The sequence below is a fragment of the Hemicordylus capensis genome, chromosome 8 (assembly GCF_027244095.1).
Source record: "Hemicordylus capensis ecotype Gifberg chromosome 8, rHemCap1.1.pri, whole genome shotgun sequence".
Classification (NCBI taxonomy): domain Eukaryota; kingdom Metazoa; phylum Chordata; class Lepidosauria; order Squamata; family Cordylidae; genus Hemicordylus; species Hemicordylus capensis.
Window position 1 is genome coordinate 23287733 of NC_069664.1, and position 23099 is coordinate 23310831.

General features: G+C 46.1%; 1 protein-coding gene across 1 annotated transcript in view; it reads left to right on the plus strand.

Moving 5' to 3' along the window:
* The window catches only part of ST14 (ST14 transmembrane serine protease matriptase), a 39274-nt gene extending 17351 nt beyond the window's left edge, over positions 1-21923 (plus strand). Inside the window, exons 5-19 of the mRNA XM_053270304.1 lie at positions 562-719; positions 3313-3348; positions 4718-4955; positions 5396-5535; positions 6120-6217; positions 7660-7769; positions 8615-8745; positions 9498-9602; positions 10082-10189; positions 10467-10583; positions 11213-11335; positions 12623-12809; positions 13998-14272; positions 15823-15959; positions 17332-21923. Of these exons, the coding sequence (XP_053126279.1) occupies positions 562-719; positions 3313-3348; positions 4718-4955; positions 5396-5535; positions 6120-6217; positions 7660-7769; positions 8615-8745; positions 9498-9602; positions 10082-10189; positions 10467-10583; positions 11213-11335; positions 12623-12809; positions 13998-14272; positions 15823-15959; positions 17332-17493 (2125 nt within the window). The 3' untranslated portion in view covers positions 17494-21923. The remainder of the gene's footprint in view (positions 1-561; positions 720-3312; positions 3349-4717; positions 4956-5395; positions 5536-6119; positions 6218-7659; positions 7770-8614; positions 8746-9497; positions 9603-10081; positions 10190-10466; positions 10584-11212; positions 11336-12622; positions 12810-13997; positions 14273-15822; positions 15960-17331) is intronic.
* The last annotated feature ends 1176 nt before the right edge of the window (positions 21924-23099 follow it).

Genomic DNA, 23099 nt, shown 5'->3' on the forward strand with positions numbered 1-23099 from the left:
GGTTTTCTTCTATAGACTGATCAATTTTGAGTTGTGTTATATAGAACTCAAAATTGATAAGACTTTAGGAGGGAAAGTTACATGCGCCTTTTAAACAATTTTTCTTATTCCTAAAGTCAGTTTGCAAGTGTAAGTCTTTTTTTCCTATGGAGGATTACCTAAGTTTAATCAGATATTCATCACCACTTTGTAAGGAAGTGTGTGTATATATAGATATATAGATAGATAGATAGATAGATAGATAGATAGTTTTTTATTTTGGCTTTTGGCTGCAAAATGGTACTAGTCCTTAAGAGCAAAATGAGTTATGCAGATAGACACCTAGTGCCAGAGTGCCGTATTATAGAATGCAGCATTAGCATAAGGGGCAGATTACAAATAGTGACACCTAATGACAGAAAAAAGTATTTCATCCGATTCATATGTTACATAAATACTGTGTTTTCTTGCACGTGGTTCATGTGTCACCAGAGCAATGCACTTGCTGCTGACATTTTTAAACCACAAGGGAGCTGAACTGTCATGAGAAGTTATTGATTGTTTGTGCTTCTTCTCATGCAGTGAGGGCATCATTGCTTATTATTGGTCAGAATTCAGTGTCCCGGGGTATAAGGCGAACAACCTTGACAAGGCCATGGCAAACATCGGGGCTGTGAATCAAGCAGTGACACAGAAGTCACGAAATCCAGAGTTGCGAGTGGAGTCGGTCGTTGCTTTCCGTGAGTTTCTCTTCTGCCTCTCTCTCCTTCCTCCTTGGCCTGCCAAGGGGGAGTCCTTATCCTTTTGCCCCTTTCCCTCATATCTCTGCCTAGTAAATGACTACCCTTAATTTTATACTTTGGGGGTGCCTTCTTGAAAGGTTGACGTACTGTACTGGAGTTGCCATTCTTCTGGATTCAACCTGCTCCCTAGACAGTGGAGGGTGGCTACATCTCTGGGGAGGAAAGCTGGCCTTGTGGCAGTGAGTGTGAATTGTCCCCTTTGCTAAGCAGGATCTACCCTGGTCTGCATTTGGGTGGGTGTCTATATGCGAGGACTGTCGGCTGTAAGCTGAAGGCCATCTTGGCTCTCCAGCTATTGTTGAACTACAACTCCCCTTGTGGCTGGGGATGATGGGAGTTGTAGTTCAGCGACAGCTGGAGAGCCGAGGTTGCCCCTTGGCAGTGTACCCCTGCCTTCGTGGATGGGCTGCAGCTCGGTGGTAGAGCATTTGCTTGCGTGAAGAAGATCCCAGGTTCAATCCCTGGTATCTCCAAGTTGTGCTACGGATCCTGTCTGAAACCTTGGAGAGCTGCTGCCAATCAGTGTAGACAATACTAGGTTAGATGGACCAATGGCCGGACTCAGTAGAAAGTAGCTTCCTGTGTCTCTAGTGCCCATGCGTATAACTGCATGCACACTTGGGCAGGGGTTAGGAACATAGGGAGCTGCCGTATACTGAGTCAGACCATTGGTCCATCTAGCTCAGTATTGTCTGCACAGATTGGCAGCAGCTTCTCCAAGGTTGCAAGCAGGAATCTCTCTCAACCCTATCTTGGAGATGCTGCCAGGGAAGGAACTTGGAACCTTCTGCTCTTCCCAGAGCAGCTCCATCCCCTCTGGAGAATATCTTACAGTGCAAACACTTCTAGTCTCCCTTTTTTCCCCAACCAATGCAGACCCTGCTTAGCTAAGGGGACAAGTCATGCTTGCTACCAGAAGACCAGCTCTCTTCCCTCAGCCTTAGGTCTCCAGATGTTGGTCTACAACTCGCATCACCCTCATGGGAGTTTTAGTCTGACAATATCTGGGGACTCACACTTGGGCACTAGCCTTAAACTACTGTGCAGTATGCTGCATATGGTGTCCTTGTATTTTGAACTTCTTGTATGGTTTAGAAACTTTTATATGCTGCTCTTCAACAAAGAAGTTTGCAAAGTCGCTTACATGCCAGGGAGAATTCAATGTTTGTATTAGAGAGAGACTAGAACTGGAATGAATTGGAATGGTTGCTCTTGCCTTGCTAGAGGTATCATAGTGTAGGTAGTACAGTTCTAGTCTCTCTCTGATTGAAAGGACAACCCACTCTCTGGCTTTGGAACTGGAGCACTTGATAGAGCAGGGACTTAAGACGTGCTTAATGCTGGAACTTAGTCGTGGAGTGGTCTTGCTCCTTGGGTTACGGATACGCCGAATATGTATATACTGTACCACTTTTCAACAAAAGTTCTCAAAGCAGTTTACGTAGAGATAAATACATTAATTAAATAAGATGGTTCCCTGTCCCCAAAGGGGTCACCATCTAAAAATGAAACATAAGATGGACACCAGCAACAGCCACTGGAGAGGTGCTGTGCTGGGGGTGGATAGAGCCATTTGAGGAAAGAGTGATTGTATTGTATGCAGGAACTGGCACAAAATTCAGCGGCCACATTGGTCTCCAGAACAGCTTGAAGAGACCATATTACACCTATATTAAGACAATTACACTGGCTACTGATATGTTTCTGAGCAAAATACAAAGTGTTGGTTATAACATATAAAGCCCTAAACTTAATCCTAACTGATTCCTGAACTTTTCCTAAACGGAATCCTAACTGATTCCTGAACAGCTTTCTCTGTCATGAGCCCTGTTGCCTTTTGAGATCATCAGGAGAGGTTCATCTGCAGTTGCCACCAGCTCGTCTGGTGGCTACTTGGGAACAGGCCTTCTCCGTTGCCACCCCAAGGCTTTGAAGTGCCCTCCCTGCAGAAATATGAACCTCTCCATCTTTGACAACTTTTGAAAGGGCTATGAAGCCACATTTATTCATGTAGGCGTTTAATTAGATGTATAAAATGTTATTGTTCTAACGTTTAATGTTTTAATTTATGTTTTATAAGACACGAGATGCGAGTTTGGGATGGTATATAAATATGCTAAGTAATGATTACAAATGTGCTTTTATCTGTGGCGGGGGAAATGTCCTGCACCAGGAAAACAAAAAAATAACAACTTCATTTCTGAAGCTTCCCTGCAACTATCATTCTTTGGGCCACTGACAAAGTAATCTGTGATGGAAGGCTTTCTGATGGAGCCTCCAGTGTTTATAAATGGGAGCACAATTTTGTTTGAAGCATCCGGTGGATTTATGAGAAATCTTTCCTAATGAAATAGTTGTAGTTTGAGTCATAATGACTTGCTTGCTTTTGCTGAGGGATTCTCACGCAACTCTTGCATCAAAATAGGGAAGAAGCACCACTTTTACATTTAAATGTGTCCCTAGAGGAAGCAGCCTGTCTGCAAAGACTGAATTAGCACACTACTAATAAATGTTTTCCTCTTTCTTGTAGCTTCTGATCCTGAGGCAATTAAGGCTTCACGGGACAGTAAGTAATTTTCAGTTGGTTTTTAGATTTATATCAACAAATGGGCATTCTGAATAATAGGATCTGTTCCTTCTCTTCACTTTGGGACAGGAGCTTCAATCTACAGGAGAAAAGCTGTACTAAATTGTTAAGGACTAGCCACTTAAAAAAAAAAAACAACCCGAGTCAGCAAAAATAAGCAACTCTTTCTTTCTCTCGTTTCCCTATCAAAGTAATATGGGGAGAAAAAATTCTAAACAGATCCTCCTGTCCAAATCCAGTTGCCAAATTTCTGTTCACCAAATCTAAAAATAAATCCCTTTACAACATTCTGAATTATGTTGGAGTAAAGGTTGTTTTTGTGCTTGTGTTTTTGTTTTGAAGAAACAAGTAAGCAGATTTCAAGCTTGCTTGATCTGTTTTTGTCTCTGCACTCTTGTGGTCCCCTAATATATTAAACCATGTCCAAAGTATCATACATGTATACCTTTTTAAGGGAAAGAAAACAATTTTTTTTCTTTTTTTAAGCACTGGATTTTAGAGACATTGGTTGTTATTATTGTTCCGGGTAAGGTATTTGAATCTGTCGAGTTGATATAGTAGTAGTAGTATTGCCTTTATCTTTTTTGTTGATAAGACTCAAGTGCACCTTTCAAAGCGTGCTTCAACAGTTATGTTTGGAATTCAAAAAGTCTAACTTGTGTTTTGAAAAACATGTGAAGCTTGGGTGCAGTGTTTCATTTGGTTTCAGTGTCTCACTGGCCCATTAGTAGTCCTGTTTAATACTGAAGTCATTTAATCTGTGGCTGATTTTTAAAAGGACAGCTTTAGAGACAGTATTTCCACTTGGAATTCTCAATGATTATAATAGATACAGTCCTCTGATGAAGAGCTATTTGAATGAAATGCATTGGGGTCTATATTGGGGAGACTCAAGCTTGGGTGCCTAGATGTTGTTGAACCACAGCACCTGTCGTCATAGGAAACTGCCATATACTGAGTCAGACCATTGGTCTATGTTGCTCAGTATTGTTTTCACAGACTGGCAGCGGCTTCTCCAAGGTTGCAGGCAGGAATCTCTCTCAGCCCTGTCTTGGAGAAGCCAGGGAGGGTGCTTGGAACCTTCTGCTCTTCCCACAATCTCCAGCCACAATGGCCTTCGGCAATTTCAGTTGTATAGATCAAGGCTACACAGCATTGCAGCTCCAACAACCCTTGATCTACACAACTGATTCCATGTGTGTGATTCCGTTGTTAGGCTCTTTAAACTCTGCTTAGGGCTGTCCATCTGCTCCTCCTCTGCTGGCGAATGTGTTCACTGAATCTTCGATGCTTTAGCACTCTCTCCTCTGAGACCTTCCTCTTTCTTGTTTTCCTTCTGCCCGGGTAGACAGCTGCCGCTACGCCTTGCATGCCAAAGCAGGAGAAGTCACCAGGTTCACCACGCCGGGATTTCCCAACAGCCCTTACCCTTCCAATGCCAACTGCCTGTGGGTGCTGAGAGCCGATGCAGACTCCATCATTAGCCTGACCTTCACGACCTTTGATGTGGAGCCGTGCAATGCAGGGAACGACTTTGTGAAGGTGTATGACTCACTCAGCCCAGGGGAGCCCCATGAATTGGTGAAGTAGGTCTGCTGTGTCTAACTTATGCCTGTCCCCACCTTCTTGCCATTCAGAGTCAAGATGCCTCTCAATACCTGTTGCGTGGCAACAACTGCAACAACATACCAGTTGCAGGGGAGCAAAGGAGGAGAGAGGGCATGCCTTCATCTCTTGCTTGTGGGCTTTTCAGAGGCATCTGGTGGGCCACTGTATGAAGCAGGATGCTGGACTAGATGGGCCTTGGGCCTGATCCAGCAGGGCTTTTCTTAGATTCTTAACAGGAATTCCCAGATGTTGTTGACTACAGTTCCCAGTATGCCCAGCTGCAAAGGCATTTGGCTGGGGATTATGGGAGTTGGAGTCAACAACATCTGGCAATCCCCGTTACAGGGAGCACTGGTTGCCACCATGGTTGCATCTGACGATTGACTCTCTCCACGTTTCTCTTCTCCCCTCCTCCCAGGCTATGCGGCAGCTACGATCCATCGTACAATCTGACCTTCGTATCTTCCAAAAACGTCATGCTGGTCATGTTGAGCACCGATGCTGTCGGGCGGCATCCCGGGTTCAAGGCCGAGTTCTTCCAGATGCCAAAGCTGAAAAGTAAGAAGAGGGCGTGGGGGCCATTCTCTTAAGGCAGGGTTCCTCAATCTTGGGCCCCCAGATGTTGTTGGACTACAACTCCCAGAATCCCCAGCCACAAAGGCCATGTCTGGGGTTTCTGGGAGATGTAGTCCAACAACATCTGGGGGCCCAAGGTTGAGGAACCCTGTCTTAAGGGGCGAGAGAAGGTGGGGATGGCCTGGGGAAGACAACTATTGTGGACAGTATATTGAGGATGCGACTTCTGTGCATGGGAAGGGACCTAAGGTGTGGGTTTCTTTCTCATCTTCAAAAGGACTGGTAATAAACAGCATCTACCCCCCACCCCCCGACCCTGCTCCTCGCTTTAATGATGCCTGCTAATGAGAGATGGGCAGGAATTAGGTGGGTTTGAACAGGAGAACAGATGTGAACAGGTGAGGCTTAATTGGTCTCCTGGGTTAAATCTGTGCCTTTGAGTAAATCTGGTTCCTCCCAGAGACTGGCTTAACCTCATTATAGGCTGCTCTGTGTGTGTCTCACTTTCCTACCTGCTCGTCCCGAAGCACAGAAGTGGGGTTAATTTGGTTTTCCTTTTATTCCAGTCTGCGGTGGGGTTTTGAGAGGAACATCTGGAGTTTTCACCACCCCTTATTACCCCGGCCACTATCCTGCTGTTATGAACTGCACGTGGCGCATAGAGGTAAGAAACGGATCGCAAAGGCCCCACTCCTAGTTTACTTCTAGATCTGCAACGTGGTATCTAGAGATGAAAGAGAGTATATGAAGATGTGTGGCGTATTGCTTAAATCTGAAAATATTTTGCATCAAGGACTTATTCCACAGGCAGGTCCTATTTCATGTGTATGTCATCAGAAGGCTCTGGCTAGTGTTCTAAGAATTTTGGCTTTTATTTTTGTGTTCTACCTATAGAGAATTTTTAAATGTGTGTTTCTAGGCCTCATGTTAATAGTATTATCAAATTGATCTCTAAAGAATTGGAAATGGGGTGGCAAACAAAATGGCAAGTTCATAACTCCCACCACAACCATGCCATGAATTAGATTTAATACATGCCATTCTCCAAGAGCAATTAATAAGAATGTGGGCCAAGATATAGTAATTTATTGAAGGCTCACTCAACCTTTTCACAGCTGTGGGTAGTAATTTCTGGATCAGAATATTCGTGCAAGAAATAGAATGGAGGTCAATCTTGGTAGCTAGCATGATGATGACAGTGATGAGATATGAATTAGTGTGGTTGGACTATGCAGGTGAGCAACCAGCCTTCATTTTCTGGTCCTTGGCTGATGAGGATTTTGGCCCTTGTTTCCAGGATCTGCCTAGGCTTGCCTTGTTCCTCAACATGCATCCTCTATGGACTTCCCCCCCCATACTTATTATCCTGAGCTGAAGATAGTCCATTAGTAAAATGCTTTCTCCAACAGAAAGCTCTGGATCTGTCTGTCTGGTGCTTATTCTGAGAAAAGCTGCATTGTAATGCACATTCAGTTTAATTGGAGAGGAATTTATGGGAAGAGGTGATCCATGAGATATTCAGGGCTCAAGCCACTTAGGGACTTACAAGCCCCAACTGAGGAGTTCTCGGAGTTGGGTCCCCCAGCTCCAGACTATAACTTCCATCATCCCTTCAGCCATCGTGTTTGGGCATGATGGGAGTTTTAGTCCAACATAATCTAGAGACCCAAATTTGAGAACTCCTGCCCTAACCAATACTTCAGACCAAGCCCAGAAACCATTGGAGGATGGGCCCATAACCCAATGATAGAGTCCATGCATTGCTTGCAGAAGGTCCCAGAATCAGTCCCTGACATTTGCAGGTCTGGCTAGGAAAGATGCCTGGTATGATACTCTGGAGAGCTGCTGCAGGTCAGTGTAGACAATGCTCTGAGCTAGATAGACCAAGGGTCTGACTCGGCATAAGGCAGCTTCCTATGTGCGGATGTTGTGAACAGGAAGCCAGTGCAGGTGGTTGAAGATGGGAGATATGCGCACTGCAATCCACTCCAACTAGGAGGCTTGATTGCTTTTGCAGCTTCATTGTTGCTAATGTAGCTTGGAGACTGCTTTTGGAATGGTACCACTGCCTCTCTTTTCTTTCTCCCCTCTCCACCTTGTTCTCAGGTTCCCAAAGAGAAGAATGTGAAGGTGCGTTTCAACGACTTCTACCTTGTGGAGCCTGGAGTTACAGTTGATCGCTGCACCAAGGACTATGTTGAAATCAACAAGGAAAAGTAAGAACCAAGGCCTAGATTGGGAAACTTCAGTCAACCAAGGCTATGATCCATTGGGGTAACGGGTCTTGGAATGTTGATGCCATGATGGAAATTTCGAGCTTGCTGGTTGCTCACAAGGTGGAAAATATTTACAAACCTTCTAAAATTTCAACCACTTCTTTTGAGAGCTCCAATATATTAACTTTTAAAAAATCTGACCGCTTATATTTGGAGAAGTGCATGGTGCCATAAAAAGGAGTGAAGTACATTCGAAAGAAGAATGCATACTGTTCCTCTTCACACAAAATCAAAAAATACATATTCCCCACTTCGTGTTTTGAATGGACAATATGCTGTAGGAAATTTATCCCCAATGACTCAGTTGTTTGGTAATTTTAAAGTAGCTCCTTAGTTGCAACAACTTGGGCTGAGCAGGCAGAGTCTGAGCCTTCCACCTTCCAACAGCAATCATAACTCCGTTTTAGGACACTCTGATGGTTTTTATTTGAAGTTTTTATTACTTAACCCAGATGAAAAAAATATTAATATAGTGGCCAGGTTTTGTGTTATAGTCTTCAAAACTCGATCTGATCTTTAGCAATGCATTTCATAAGTAGTTTATATATTTCTCTCTTCTTGTTAAATTGTATTTACATGATGCATTGTTTGTATTTCTTGTATAGTGGCCTGTGACCATAATAAAGTTCTGTTCTGTTCTGTTCTGTTCTCACCACTATTATGATGAAGAGTGGCTTACAGAACTGAAGGGCAGGCTCTGATTTTTTAAAAAATAATAATGATACATGGGTCAAGAGGGAAACCCTGTATTTGACTGTCGTCTGACCTCATGTGTCCCCTTTCAGGTATTGTGGGTGGCGTGAAAAGTTTGTGGTAAAGAGTTCGATGAACACGATTACTGTCAACTTCCATTCGGACCGTTCCCACGTGGACACAGGCTTCTCGGCGGAGTTCCTGTCGTTTGATTCAACCGACCGTAAGTAGAAATGCCAAGGGATGGGCTTTTTGAAGCAGGTTGGAGCACCTTTCCTATGAGGACATACCGTGGGGCGGGGGAGTATGGGGAGGGACACAACAGAGGTTAATAACATTAATCAGAGAATGAAGAGAAGTTAGAATGCAGACCACTCAGTGAAATTGACTAGCAGTACATTCAGGAATGACAACAAATGTCTTCATTTTCACTTTCACTATTTATTTTTACACTGCTGTACCACCCTTTGCCAAAAGACCCCAGGTGTGGTGATGCTCTCTGGCTTAGTTGGCTTTATAGAAGGATTAGAGAAACTTAATGGCTGTACCCACAGTAGCCTATGATGACTAGAACAAATATTTGCACACTGCTTTCAAAAAAGAGAAGTTCTCAAAGCAGTTTACACAGAAAGATAAATATAGAAGATGGTTCCCTGTCACCAAAGGGTTCACAGTCTAAAAAGAGACATAAGGAACACACCAGCAACAGCCACTGGAGGGGTGCTGTGCTGGGGATGGGTAGGGACAGTTTCTCCCCCACCCCGCTGCTAAATAGAAGATTAACACCACTTTAAAAGGTGGCTCTTTGCTCATTTGGCAAATGTTCCAGTTAGCAGAAGCTTCAAGATGTGCCAGTCCAGCAGCAGAACGCTTTTGGGAGTTCTGATGCTCGCTCTCCAGGAGTATGGGAGCACAAGTGGAGCTCTTGACTAGCGATGAAACTAACCTCTCCTCTCCCCAATTGCTGACCTCTAGCTTGTCCAGGCAGATTCACCTGCAGCACCGGCCGTTGTATTGAGAAAAAGTTGCACTGTGATGGCTGGTTTGACTGTCCGGATGGCAGCGACGAACGCAATTGCAGTGAGTCCTCCTCCTTCCTTCTCTTGCATCTCAAAAGGGGCATGGGCATTAAGAAAACAGGACTGTGTGTACCCTGTGCTGTTAAAAGTAAATCAAAATCATGCTCTGTGGCCATAGGAATATAGGAGTTGCTTTATTGCCAGGTTTGCCTTTGGATGGGTGACGGCATGTAAGCACCATCTGCTGTAAGAGATTCCTCTTCAGTGGGAGAGCATGTGCTTGCATGCAGAAGGTCCCAGGTTCAATCCCTGGCAGCATCTCCAGGTCGGGCTGGAAAAGACTCGTGCCTGAGACCTTAGACAGCTGCTGCCATTCAGTGCAGACAGTACTGAGTTAGATAGACCAAGGCCAGGACTCAGTATCAGTTCTGGATCCTGGCACTACCTTCGAGTCCTTCAAGGCTCTCTTTTACCAAATCTTGGAAGATGAAGGCATCGGAAGAGATCCTCTAACCTCTTCTTCTCCACCTCCTTCCTCAGCTTGTACCGAGAAGCAGTTCCGATGCAACAACGGCTGGTGCAAACCAAAATTCTGGCTTTGTGACGGCGTGAATGACTGTGGGGACAACAGCGATGAACTGCAGTGCCGTGAGTGACCTGTCTGAGCTGTGCAGTCTTTGGCCGGGGTCTTATGGAATCGCTTGGCTTGGGTCTGCCTTTCCCATCCCTGGGACCAACCCTGAACACCTTCAATGGCCCACCTGAGGCTCTCCAGCTGCTGCTGGACTACAACGCCCATCAGCCCCCGCTGCAGTTTATTACAGCGGGGGGTGATGGGAATTGTCCCGCAACAGTTGGAGAACCGCAAGTGGGCCACCCTGCTTGAGTCCTGCTAACCTGCAGCTTCTCTCTCTGTTCTCATCAGTATGCCCTGAGACTCAATTTAAATGCAACAATGGAAAATGTATCCCGGGGGTCCAGAAATGCAACGGCAAGGATGACTGTGGCGATGGGAGCGACGAGAGAAAGTGCAACAACACCGGTAGGAACCTTAGTGCCCAAGACTTTGGAATGCTAACACAGATTTCCCCCCTTTGAGTTCCTTTCCTACAAAAAGGGAAGGAATGCCGTGCAGTACGGGATGGGATCTGTGTCCATTTTCCTGAAGTCAGCTATGTGGTTGTCTGAAAATCTAGGCAGTTGCTGTCTGCAGTATTTGCAGAGGTGGTTGCAGAGGCTGTGGCTGGCTGGTTCAACGAATCAATTCAGTGTTTTTGCTATTCGATTAGCTAGCGGATACGAGAGGGCAAGGATCCTCTCCAAAGGATACTGTGCTATAGGCTGAGTGTCTAGGGGTGTGCATGAATCGCTTTTTGCGGTTCGATTTGGTGAATCGTATCACAAAAAACGATTCATGCACACCCGTAGACCCTCAGCCTATAGCACGGTATCCTTTAGAGAGGATCCTTCCCCTCTAGCATTGCATCTTCTGAAGAGTGCTATCCACTCTCCAAAGGATGCAGTGATCGACGAGAGAGTCAAAGCCTCTCCGTGTCCTCTGCTTCCATCGGTCTCTCCTGCATAGTCCTCCCCGAACAGAAATCCCACTCTGAGCCTTTTGTGCAATTTTTTTCCTGGTGCTCAGACCTCTCCTCTGTGCTTGTCTCACAGCAAAGACAGTCCATTGCCAACAATACACCTACAAATGCCGCAATGGCTTGTGTGTAAGCAAGACAAACCCAGAATGTGATGGGACAGCGGACTGCAGTGATAATTCAGATGAAGACAACTGCAGTGAGTCGTGGTTATCGCTGTTGGGTTTTTGGGAGGAGGTGGGAGGCTTTTGGCTGAGAAATGAGCCTGTGGAGCAGGGTTATGATGGGAATTGCAGCAGGGGGTGATGGGAGTTGTAGTCCAGCAACAGTCGGAAACACACATAGACACAAGCAAACGTTTATACACACACATGCACACACACATTTATGCATATGAACATGCACAAATTTATACACATGCATATGTAAACACATGCACACATTTAAATGCACACGGACACATTTATACACAGAGACGTGCATGCGCACATGCACATGTGCAAGAGCACATTTATAAACATGCACAGGCTCACGTGCATGCAAGCATTTATACACACTCACACGCAAATGCACACATTTGTACACACACTTATTCACATGCGTGCTCACACAGACACTTGTACATATGCGTGCGCACGAACATGCACACATGTATACATGCACACACACATTTATACACACATGCATGAGCACACACACATTTACACACACGTACACGCACATGCATGCACATGAAAACATTTATACAGACACATGCACACGTGGGCGTGTGTGGACATGCACACATTTATACATACATACATACGCACACATTTATACATACCCATGCTCATGCATGCGCATGCATACATTTATATGCACGCACACGAACACATTTATGCACGCGCACACATTTATGCACACACAGCACGTGCATGTATGCATTCGCACAGACTTGTGCACGCACGCACACCTTTATGTGCACGCACACACATTCACACACTTCTGCACATACAGTGCACATGCACGCACTTGTGCACACGCGCATGCACTTTTTCTATATTATGGGATACCATGGTGCAGTTATATGTCCTGAGACCCTAAAGTTGCTATAAAATTACTTCTGCTGTGAGTATTTATGCATTGCATTTCAATAAATGTTTCAAAGTGGTTTATATGGAAGAAGAAGAGAGTTCTCTGTCCTAAAAGAGCTGCACAGAACTTCCTTCCCTCTGTTTCCCATGAGGCAAACCCACGAGTGGGGGGTCCAATGTTCCCAGTAACAGGAATTCCCAGGTGATGTTGACTATGACTCCCATAATCCCCAGCTACACTGGCCACTGGGGATTATGGACATTGTAGTCAACCACATCTGGGAATCCCTATCACGAGGAACACTGGTGGTGTCTTTCCCCAGAAGGTGATGGAGGGTGTTACAGGGGGATCCCAGGTCACAAACTTACTCTCTTCTCTTCTTGGGCCTCTGAATATCTCTCTCTCCTTCCAGACTGCGGAAGGCGCTTCTTGAGCAAGAAGTCCCGCATTGTTGGAGGGCTGAACTCTGAGGTGGGGGAGTGGCCCTGGCAGGTCAGTCTACACGTCAGTAGTCGGGGTCACACCTGCGGAGCCTCCTTGATCTCCGAGAAGTGGCTAGTGTCGGCAGGGCACTGCTTTCAGGATGAAAACCCCATCAGGTTGGTAGATATGGGATTTCTCCGCATCAGAGAGACTGACAATCTCCATTGCCTCTCCCTGTTTGATTCTGTAATTCTAACTCAGCCTGACCTTTGACTTGGCTATAGCATAGTTAACAGACCGAGCTGTGAACCAGAAAGTCCCTGGTTCGAGTCCCCTGCCCGGTGGGTAGGAGGCTACTTGATGGAAGCCACCAGAGCCAGTGTAACTTAGTGGTTAGAGTGTTGGACTAGGACCAAGTAGACGCGGGTTCAAATCTCTGTTCGGCCATGACACTCACTGAGTGACTCTGGGCCCGTCACTTCTCTCTCTGCCTAACCTGCCTCACAGGGTTGTTGTGGCGATAAACACAATCATGTGCACTGCTCCGGCCTCCTTGGAGAAAAAGTGGCGCATAAATGAATAAATCTCAGCTCTCCCTGCTCTTTGGGGATAATAATAATCCTGCCTTTATAGGGCTGTAAGAATTACTCAAACTTTGTTGGGGTATCTTGTATTTTAAGATACTGAGTCGTCAGGACCTTGGTTCATCCAGCTCGGTATTGTCTACATTGACTGGCAATAGCTCTCCATGGTTTTGGGCAAGAATGGTTCTGTGCCCTTCCTGGAGAGGCCGCCAGGGATCTCTACCACCACTGAGAACTTAAGAACAGCCCTGCTGGATCAGGCCCAAGAAGGCCTATCTAGTCCAGCATCCAGATTCACACAGAGCCACCTCCAGCCTCAGAGGCAGGATGCCTCTGAGTACCAGTTGCAGGGGAGTAACAGCAGGAGAGAGGGCACGCCCTCCATTCCTGCCTGTGGCTTCCAGCGGCATCTGGTGGGCCACTGTGCGAGACAGGATGCTGGACTAGGTAGGCCTTGGGCCCCATCCAGCAGGGCTGTTCTGAAGTTCTTATGTTCTTAGAGGCTCACCAGATGCCTCTGGGGAGCCCACAGGCAAGAGGTGAGGGCATGCCCTCTCTCCTGCTGTTGCTCCCCTGCAACTGGTGGCGTTATGGCCTCATCCCCAATACAGGAATAATTCTGAGCCCTTGCTCAATGTTGTCTCTACACTGACTGGCAGTGGATCTCCTAGATTTCAGGCAGGAGTCTTTCCCAGTCCTACTTGGATGATCTCCGGCATGTAAGGCAGCTGCTTTGCCACTGAGTCTCAGCCCCTCCCCAAACATGTCATCTTCCTGCAGGTATTCGGATGCCAAGATATGGACGGCATACATGGGCCTTCACGACCAGAGTGACCGGAGCAACAAGAATGTCCAGCAACGGGGCATCAAACAGATCATTCGCCACCCAAGCTTCAATGACTTTACTTTTGACTATGACCTCGCTGTGTTAGAACTGGATAGCCCCGTCACTCTCACCAACTACATCCAGCCCATCTGCCTGCCTGACATCACCCATGAGTTCCCTGCTGGCAAATATCTCTGGGTGACGGGGTGGGGAGCCACTCAAGAAGCAGGTAAAGTGGGCCAGGTGGGGGTTTGATCCAAGTGGAAAGGGCTTAGGGGCAGGGACTCCTGATCTTGGGGTCCTCAGATGTTGGACTGCAACTCCAATGGCCCCTTTGGCCATTGTGGCTAGGAATGATGGTAGTCCCACATTATCTGGAAACTGAAGTTTAGAAACCCATAGGTGAACAGAACAGATGTGTCTTTGAAAGCTTAACCCCAGATAAAAATAATTTACTGAAGCGTGTGTGTGTGTGTATCTGTAGCTATCTATGGTTAATCTTTCTCCCACTGACTGAATATATTTATACTAGAATGCACAATTGTACTCATGCTTTGGGTGTGAGTCTGTAGGGGCATCTCCACTTTCAGCTATCCACTAGTGTAGGGATTCTCAAATGTGGGTCCTCAAATATTGTTGGACTGCAACTCCCATTATCCCCAGCCACAATGGCCTTGTGGATGATAGGACGTAGTTCAACAATGTCTGGGGATGCAAGGTTAGGAACTCATGAGTGACAGAACAGAGCCAGTCCTGCATTTTGGGGAAAGGGAAGGAATTCTGCCTGAAACAGGGCTGCATTCTGATGGTATGGCTTTTTTTTTTTTCAATGGACACATATATGCATATATGATTTGTTGTAGCTCCCAACACTGGCACAAATTGGAAACCTTTGCAAATTGAACACAAACAGCTCAGATTAGTGCACATGATCCAAACTACGGTGCGTGCCACAAATGGAGAACCACTATTTGGGGGGAGCGAGGGTGGCAAAGACTGTTATAAGGGGAGCGAGGGCTTTGCTATACATTAAATTCTATAAGTATATATACTTACTTCTATTAAGTAAGGTGACTAATATTTGTTTGTTGACCTTGATTAATGAAACTTGCTTGACACTTTCAAACTTCATGTTGAAGTTTTCAAAATGCAGAAAATGAGCTAGATTCCTCTTAGAAAGGACTGGCTTAGCACAAGCCTTCCCGTCTGCTTTCCAGGCTAGTTTTCTCTTCCTGCTCAAGAAGACCATGTGGCAGGAAAGACTGGGGTGGAGAGAGCAGTGAGCACCAGGCCAGCTGCAATCTGCAGGGGAAATGACCAGGTGCTCCACTCCTGCCCACATGGTCCTCACCCAGCCTACTTCCTGGCCTGCAAGGAAGTGAAGGGGCTAGCCTGGCTCCTGGGAGGCTGAAGGAGTCGCCTACTTCCCTGGCTGCATTGGCTTCTGGACCCTGTCTTGGGGTGGAGGAGTGAGTGAATGAGGCTTCCTTAAACAACAGAAGCCTTTTCAATTCATTAATTCAAGCTATAGGACATAAAATATAACGACTGTATTGTCCTCAAGTTACTTTGCTGTCTCATTCTATTCTGGTAGAAAGAGAAGCGGGCAAGGTTTGGAGGTAGCACCCACTACCCCTTGCTACCCCTTGGAGTCATCCCTGAGCCAAGGGATTATTTGCAAAAACCCAGAAGTAAGGATTCATCCTGCATACAGTTCACCGCATGCAGCTTTCTGGCTTCACAGAGTCCCCTGCTCATTGCTGTGACTACCTTTGGCAGGTACGGGTGCCACCATTTTGCAGAAAGCAGAAATCCGGATGATCAACCAAACCATGTGCAACTCGCTGCTGACCAATGCGATGTCGGAACGCATGATGTGTGTGGGGATCCTGACAGGAGGGATCGACGCCTGCCAGGTAGGAGCCCTTGCAGTCTTCTGGAGCTCTTGGGAGGGAAATGGTTCTGCAATTCTGCCTCGTTTTGGCCCCAGTGAATTTACCCACTGTCTGCCTTGCTTCGCCCCCTATCCTCTGTGATTGGTCACTGCCTTTGATAGAAACATTCCCCTCCCTGTCAGGAGTCTCTCCACAGCCACTCTTTACAGCTCAAGGATTTTGATTCCTGCTCTGCTGCTGCCTGGTCCTGCTGATTGGTCTCCCTTGCGGGCCTTTCCCCTCTTTCCTCAGCCCTACCAGTTGTACTACAGCCTACTCTCCACAGCCCTGCTTTGTCTCCCTCTTAATATCTGCTTGCCTCCTCAATGGACAATTTTGCATTTGTCCAACCAGTTTGCTGAAAGAGGCTCAACCAGCACCTGAAAAGGACACTGTCTCAAAGACAATCCTCTACTGTACCATGTCAGCTGACTGTTGATCAGAGACAGAGCCTTTTTGGTGGTGGTCCCCAACTTTTGGAGTTCTCTCCTTCCTGAGCTGGCACGATCTCTGCTAAGGCTCCAGACAAAGTCTTTTCTGTCCTCTCATCCTTTTCATGGCATTTCAGATCATTTTATTGGTGTCTCGCTGCTGTCAATGGTTTTGCGGCTTGTTTTGCAATTTTTCTGTTTGTTTTGAGACCATATCATGTTTTCATACTGATTGCTTAGAAGTGGGCTGTCCAACTTCAGCCCTTCTGCAGATATTGGACTACAACTCCCAAAATTCCTGGCTATTGGCCCCTGCAACTGGGGATTATGGGAGTTGTAGTCCAAAAACAGCTGGGGGTGGCAAAGTTGAGCAGGCCTGGTTAACACTGAATGGTAGCAGCTTCTCCAAGGTTTCAGGCAGGAGTCTTTCCCAGCTCTATCTGGAGATGCCAGGCATTGAACCTGGAATATTCTGCATGCAATCAGATGCTGTTACCACTGACATACATCCCCTTCTACCTAAGGGGAATATCTTACATGCAGGCTTCCCCAACCTGTGGCCCTCCAGATGTTGCTGAACTACAACTCCCAGCATACCCCGCCACAGTAAATTGCAGCTAGGGATGCTGGGAGTTGTAGTTGAGCAACATCTGGAGGGCCGCAGGCTGCATGTATCTGCCCATCCCAAGGCAAGGCAAACCAGCTCTTCACTCCAAAATCCTTCCCAATCCCCAGGTGATGTTGGTCTACAACTTCCATCATCCCCAACCACAATGGCCAAAGGCAAACTGGACTCTCCCGTGCATAATGGAGACCAGATTAGTGCTGGCTCAAATAACCTTTGGGATACAAGGCCTTTTGGAGAGGCATCTTTGGAGGGGCCCAAACAACTCTCTCTAACCTGCTCTCTTGCTGCTCTTCAGGGAGATTCTGGGGGACCACTGGCCAGCATAGAAGACAATGACAGGATGTTTCTGGCTGGCGTGGTGAGCTGGGGAGATGGCTGTGCCCGACGGAACAAGCCCGGAGTCTACACACGGGTGTCTCAGCTACGGGACTGGATCAAGCAGAAAACAGGTGTATAGACTGCTGCAGTGATGGTGCGATCCAGTCTCCCATGTTCTGTCTCTGGTTCTGTCGAGCGGGGGTTGAAGAGATTCCCACATGATGTGAAAGGAACTCTGCGTATCTTGTTCTCTCCCATACTTCTCCCCTTTTGCTGCTGTCTGGAACAATTGGCTTGTCTGATTTTGTCATCCATGGCCCCAAAGATGGACAGTTGCCAGCTTGAGAACTTTCTCCCCGCTCCATCTCCAGAGATGGGCTGGCGGTTATTGTAGCATGAACCTGTTTCCAGGTGTGGCTTCACCTTCAAGGGGGCTGGCTCTCCCACAACATGCCCTACCTCTGTGCGGGCTGCTTGAGGCAAGGCGTGATGGGTGTGCCACCTACGAAATGGGACTGCAGTGCTCACCAGTTGGCAGAATGCAGGGAAGAGGCTGTCCATTGGAAACCCAAGTGGCTACACTCTGTTGTGTTTCTGGAGATTGGGTGGTATGTGGTGGGGTTCTGCGGTTTTAGGACTAAACTTGTCTAGCCAGCATCTGTGACCTCCTTCTGCTTTTGCTGTTGTTGTTTCCTTCTCATGGTCAGCTGGCTTCACTCTGTGGAGGGAACCTCTAATGTTTGTTCCTCAAAGTCTTGCTAGCCAGCATGTCTGATGCAGTAGAACAGGGATTCTCAATGTTGTGTCCTCAGACATTATTGGACTTCGGCTCCCATAATCCCCAGCCCAGTGGCCTTTGGTTGGGGATTATGGGAGTTGAAGTCCAATAACATCTGGGGACTCAACGCGGAGAATCCCTGCAGTAGAGGAACATCCTCTTTAGAAGAATCATCATTTGCTGCCATTGCTGTCCTGAAGACAGACAAAGATATCCGATGTTTTGTTTGCTAAATGCATCCTATCCATAGGCTTTGATCTGTGCTTGCTTTTAGTAGTTTGATCTTAAAAATTTTCTTAATGGTGAGTTTCACTTTTAATTGAACAGTGAACTATGAAGTGCTGCAGTCAAACATATAGACTGGCAAGTGACCAGTGTTCTCTGTAACGGGGCTTGCCAGATATTGGCTACAACTCCCAGCATCCCTGGCTGCAGTAGTATTTGGCTGGGGATTATAGGAGTTGTAGTCAACATTGGGCAAGCCCTGTTACAGCGAACTGCTTGTGACTGATGTTTTCTCTCTCTCTCTCTGGGTCACACTGCCCCTACCGCAATCTGCCACTTTTAAAAAGTCTTGAGGTTGTGCCTGGAAGAACATGAACTGTATACTTTATCCACAGACTCCTCCTCCAACCCTTGAAACTCATTTGTAAGCAGTGTTCCCTGTAAGAGGGGATCCCAGATGTTGTTGACTACAGCTCCCAGCATCCCCAGCCAAAGCCCAATGCAACTGGGGATGCTGGGAGCTGTAGTCAACATCTGGGATTCCTTCTTATAGGGAGGACTGTTCTGAAGTCACATGACACTTTTTTTTAGAAAGAACCTTTAGCATTCACCCACTGCATTGTGTTAACCTGCTGTCTACGAATGTCCTTTTGGATTTAAGTCTCTTCCCTTTTTTTGAGTGGATAAGTGCCTGAATAATTGGCAGAGTGGAGCTGTGTGCAGATCTCTTCACTTCATGGACTAGTTTTAAAGATTTGTATTTTCGGCACTGGTGCCATCTGGTCCAACAAGTGTTGCTGTCCAGGCAGAAAAATGCAAGTCCTTAAAAAATAAAGACACCATTGGCCTTTAAGTTGCGTAAACTCACACAGTTGCCTTTATGCGATGAACACTTAGACCCAAAGATGAGACTGTGTTACTGAGGTTTCGTGACTTATTATGCAGGACTTGCTGAAATAGTTGCAGATTATGCATGCCTAACTGCCTGCAGGATTGCACCCTGTTGGGTAGTGGATAGCTAAAGGCAGGTCTGTTCCTGCTATGGGTGCAGGTGGGTGGGTTTGCATGGGAGAGGAGTGTCAGATCTCAATATTCCAAATCCCTGGCTGGCTTGCCTTCTAAAAGCCAAGCTGAATCTTGAGATTCTGGGTATCCTCTAAGGCAAGTGTTCCCCAACTATTTATTGTAGCTGATGGGAGTTGTAGTTCCGCAGCATCCGGAGGACCACAGCTTGGTAATTCCTGCTCTAAGGCATAGGCAACCATGGCTCTCCAGCTGTTGCTGAACTACAACTCCCATCATCCCCCTGCTGCAATAAACTGCTCCCCCTGCTCTAAGGCTGGATCTTGAGCGGTGTTCCCTGTAACAGAGAAGCCCAGATGCTGTTGACTACAGTTCCCAGCATCCTCGGCTCCAGTGAGCTTTGGCCGGGGATGCTGGGAGCTGTAGTCAACAGCATGTGAGATTCCCTGTTACAGGGAATGCTGATCTTGAGCTTCTGGGTATCCTCTTAAGCAAAGAGTATATGTAAATTAAAGGAGATGGCTATTGGAAACTCGATGGAGCTTTCATGGAGCACATCTTAGACCCCTGTGAAATGCTGCAAGTTCTAGTTGTCTCCAAGTTTGGGTCCTAGAGAGCTTGCTGAATGACCGCATCCTGAGCATGGCATGCTGGGATGTATGGGGAGGCTCTCCATAGGGTTCAGAATGATCATAGGGTTCCAGCCCAGGTAAATGCTTTCAGACATCGTATGACGGTGTGGGTGGGGGGGGGGGGGACGCTCTGCAGGTTGGGGCACCGTGGACCAAACAGACTTGAAACACTGGCTGCACTTTCCATTTGTCCCTGTTTCTCCCCCCGCCACACTTTTTTAAAATAGAAGAACTGAATAGATGTAGGTAGCAGTGTTCCCTGTAACAGAGAATCCCAGATGCTGTTGACTACAGCTCTCAGCATCCCCAGCTGCAGTGGGCTTTGGCTGGGGATGCTGGGAGATGTAGTCAACAACATCTGGGATTCCCTCTTACAGGGGACACTGGTAGGTAGAGAGGTGTTTGTGTTTGTGTGTGTGTGTGAAACTTTTTTCTGCCCCCTTGTGGGTCAGATTGGCATTGCCACAATGTGCCTTAACGTATGACTTTGTTAAAAATTCGGATATATATTTAAATATAGGGAGCACTATAGCGCTTTCCTTCCTCTCTGTCTGCCGAGGTTCTTTAGAGCTGCTTTATTGGTATAAGCAGGAGTTCTCAAACTTGGGTCCCCAGATGATGATGGACCTCAATTCCCATCATCACCAGCCACAATCGCTGATGGGGATGATGGGAATTGTAGTCCAGCAACATCTAGGGAGCCAAGTTTGAGAACCCCAACTATAAGAGTTGCTTTTAGCATGCAGGGTTGAACTCTGCTTTCTGTTTTGGGATATGCGGGGCTGGGAGTGAAAAATATAAGGGTCAGCAGTGACTGATTGGATATATTTTAACACTATGGAGGCTCCAATCCTGTAGGATTGGTGAGGAACAGAAAACATTGGAGAGAAGAGCTGGGTAATATGCACTCCAGGTGGACAAGAAGGGAGAGCAATGGCTCAGGGTAGGAAGGTAGGATTCCTTTTTCCGGGCTATCTTTAGGACAATTCCAAGGGTAAAGCAATCGGGCATGTTACCACTTTTTTTTTTCAATGACTGTAGCTGTAAGCAAACTTTCAAGTTGATGTTCTATATACCCGCTGGCAAGATAACATTGCCTATTATAAGGCCATATTTTTACAAAAGCGAATATTATAATGAGCGTCTGAAATGTGTGAAATGTTAACGGAACCAGAAATGATGTCCAATATTTTTGATTCCATTACTAATATATATTTGCCTATTTCAGATACTACCTATAATAATTTTGTAAAAATATGGCCCTATAGTAGATGTTCTCTTTCCAGTTGGGTATACATAATATCAACTTGAACATTTGCTTATGGCTATAGTCATTGAAAAAGTAGTAACATGCCTGATTCTGTTGTTCTTGGAACTGGCAAACTCTGTGTTTCTGATGGTGACTGTAGATTTTGTAATGCTTAATGCCCTATGAAAGGCAAAGATGGCTGAAATATTTATACACACCTGTGCTGGTCTTGCTCTGGTTTTCTGTTTTTTTAAATTCCCCCCTTGGTTGGTCCAGGTTATAGGTTGGGGAACTGAATGCAAGACCAAAATTGAATAATTCATAATGCAGGGGAAATGTGCTTATTTGTTTGAAAAGGGTGTTTTAGAAAATGCCTCAAAATGCCACTTGCTTGCAAAATTAAGTAGTGAGAATATAGATGTGAGTTTTGTTTCCTTAATTTATCTATTTTATTTTAAGTGTTGTGAATCGACTGACTCAATCTGATATCCGGATGCAAATGTACATAATGTATCATGTTAATGTTGTAAATATACTGAAATGAATGGAAACCCATCCCTGCCTTGATTTATCTCCCCACCACACACCCTTGTTTCTTGGTTTTTTTCAAATGTTTGAATGAATTGGGAAAATCTGTATTAAAGCTGGATTTTTATACTGAATTGTGGTATCACTTGATCATTTCTAAAGGTATTGGTGTTGTGAACAGCTTGGGAACATAGGAAGCTGTCTTCTACTGAGTCAGACCCTTGGTCCATCTAGCTCAGTATTGTTTACCCAGACTGGCAGCGGCTTCTCCAAAGTTGCAGGCAGGAGTCTCTCTCTCAGCACTATATGGAGATGCCAGGGAGGGGAGCTGGGACTTTCCTCATGCAAAGCAGATGGTCTAGGGAATGTACTAAAATGAATGGCAGGGAATGCGTCAACACACTCACACGGGCGCACACACACACTTTATGCAGGCGCACACAAACATTTATACACATACACACGTGCGCACGCATGCACACATTTATACATATGCACACTCACACATTTATACACATGCACATGTGCACACAAGTACAGTATTATACACACGTAGACGCACATGCACACATTTAAACGCAAACACACAAGCATACATTTATACACACATATGCACACAATCACACATTTATACAAATGCACACGCACAAGTGCATGCACATGCACACATTTATACATATGCACACGTGCACTATACGCATGAACAAATGTACGCACACATTTGTACAAACGCACATGCACCCAGACATTTATACACTTGTATGTGCACGGATACACAAGCACAGGCACTCACACATTTATACACATGCACACATGTATACACACGCACACTGGAATGCACAAACATTTATGCACATGCGTGCACACACACATGCAATACACACGAACACATTTATATACACACGCACATGCACACAAGCGCATATTAAATAAAGTTAGATAGCTCATGGAGTGTTTTCCCATGGCCTTTTTACCCTCTTGCCCTCTGCCAGGCGCTGGTCTTAAACAATACTTTAATACCACCACTCTAATACCCCATTTTAATAGCAACAACACTATTTTAATGGTGTTTTCCTTCTTTAGCCTCGCTTGACTGCACCCAGGAAATCACAGTTGTGTTCCTTCTCTCTCCCCCCGCCCCACCTCCATGCTTTGCAGACTTGGGCACTTCTCCACCCCCCGAGTCACCCACAGTATATGACAGATCTTATGATTGGCACAGGAGAATCCAACTAATCCTAGATAAAGTTAAAACCCCACAAAATCTGAAACAGCAGCAATTACGTTGAGACAAAGCCAGTCACAATCCT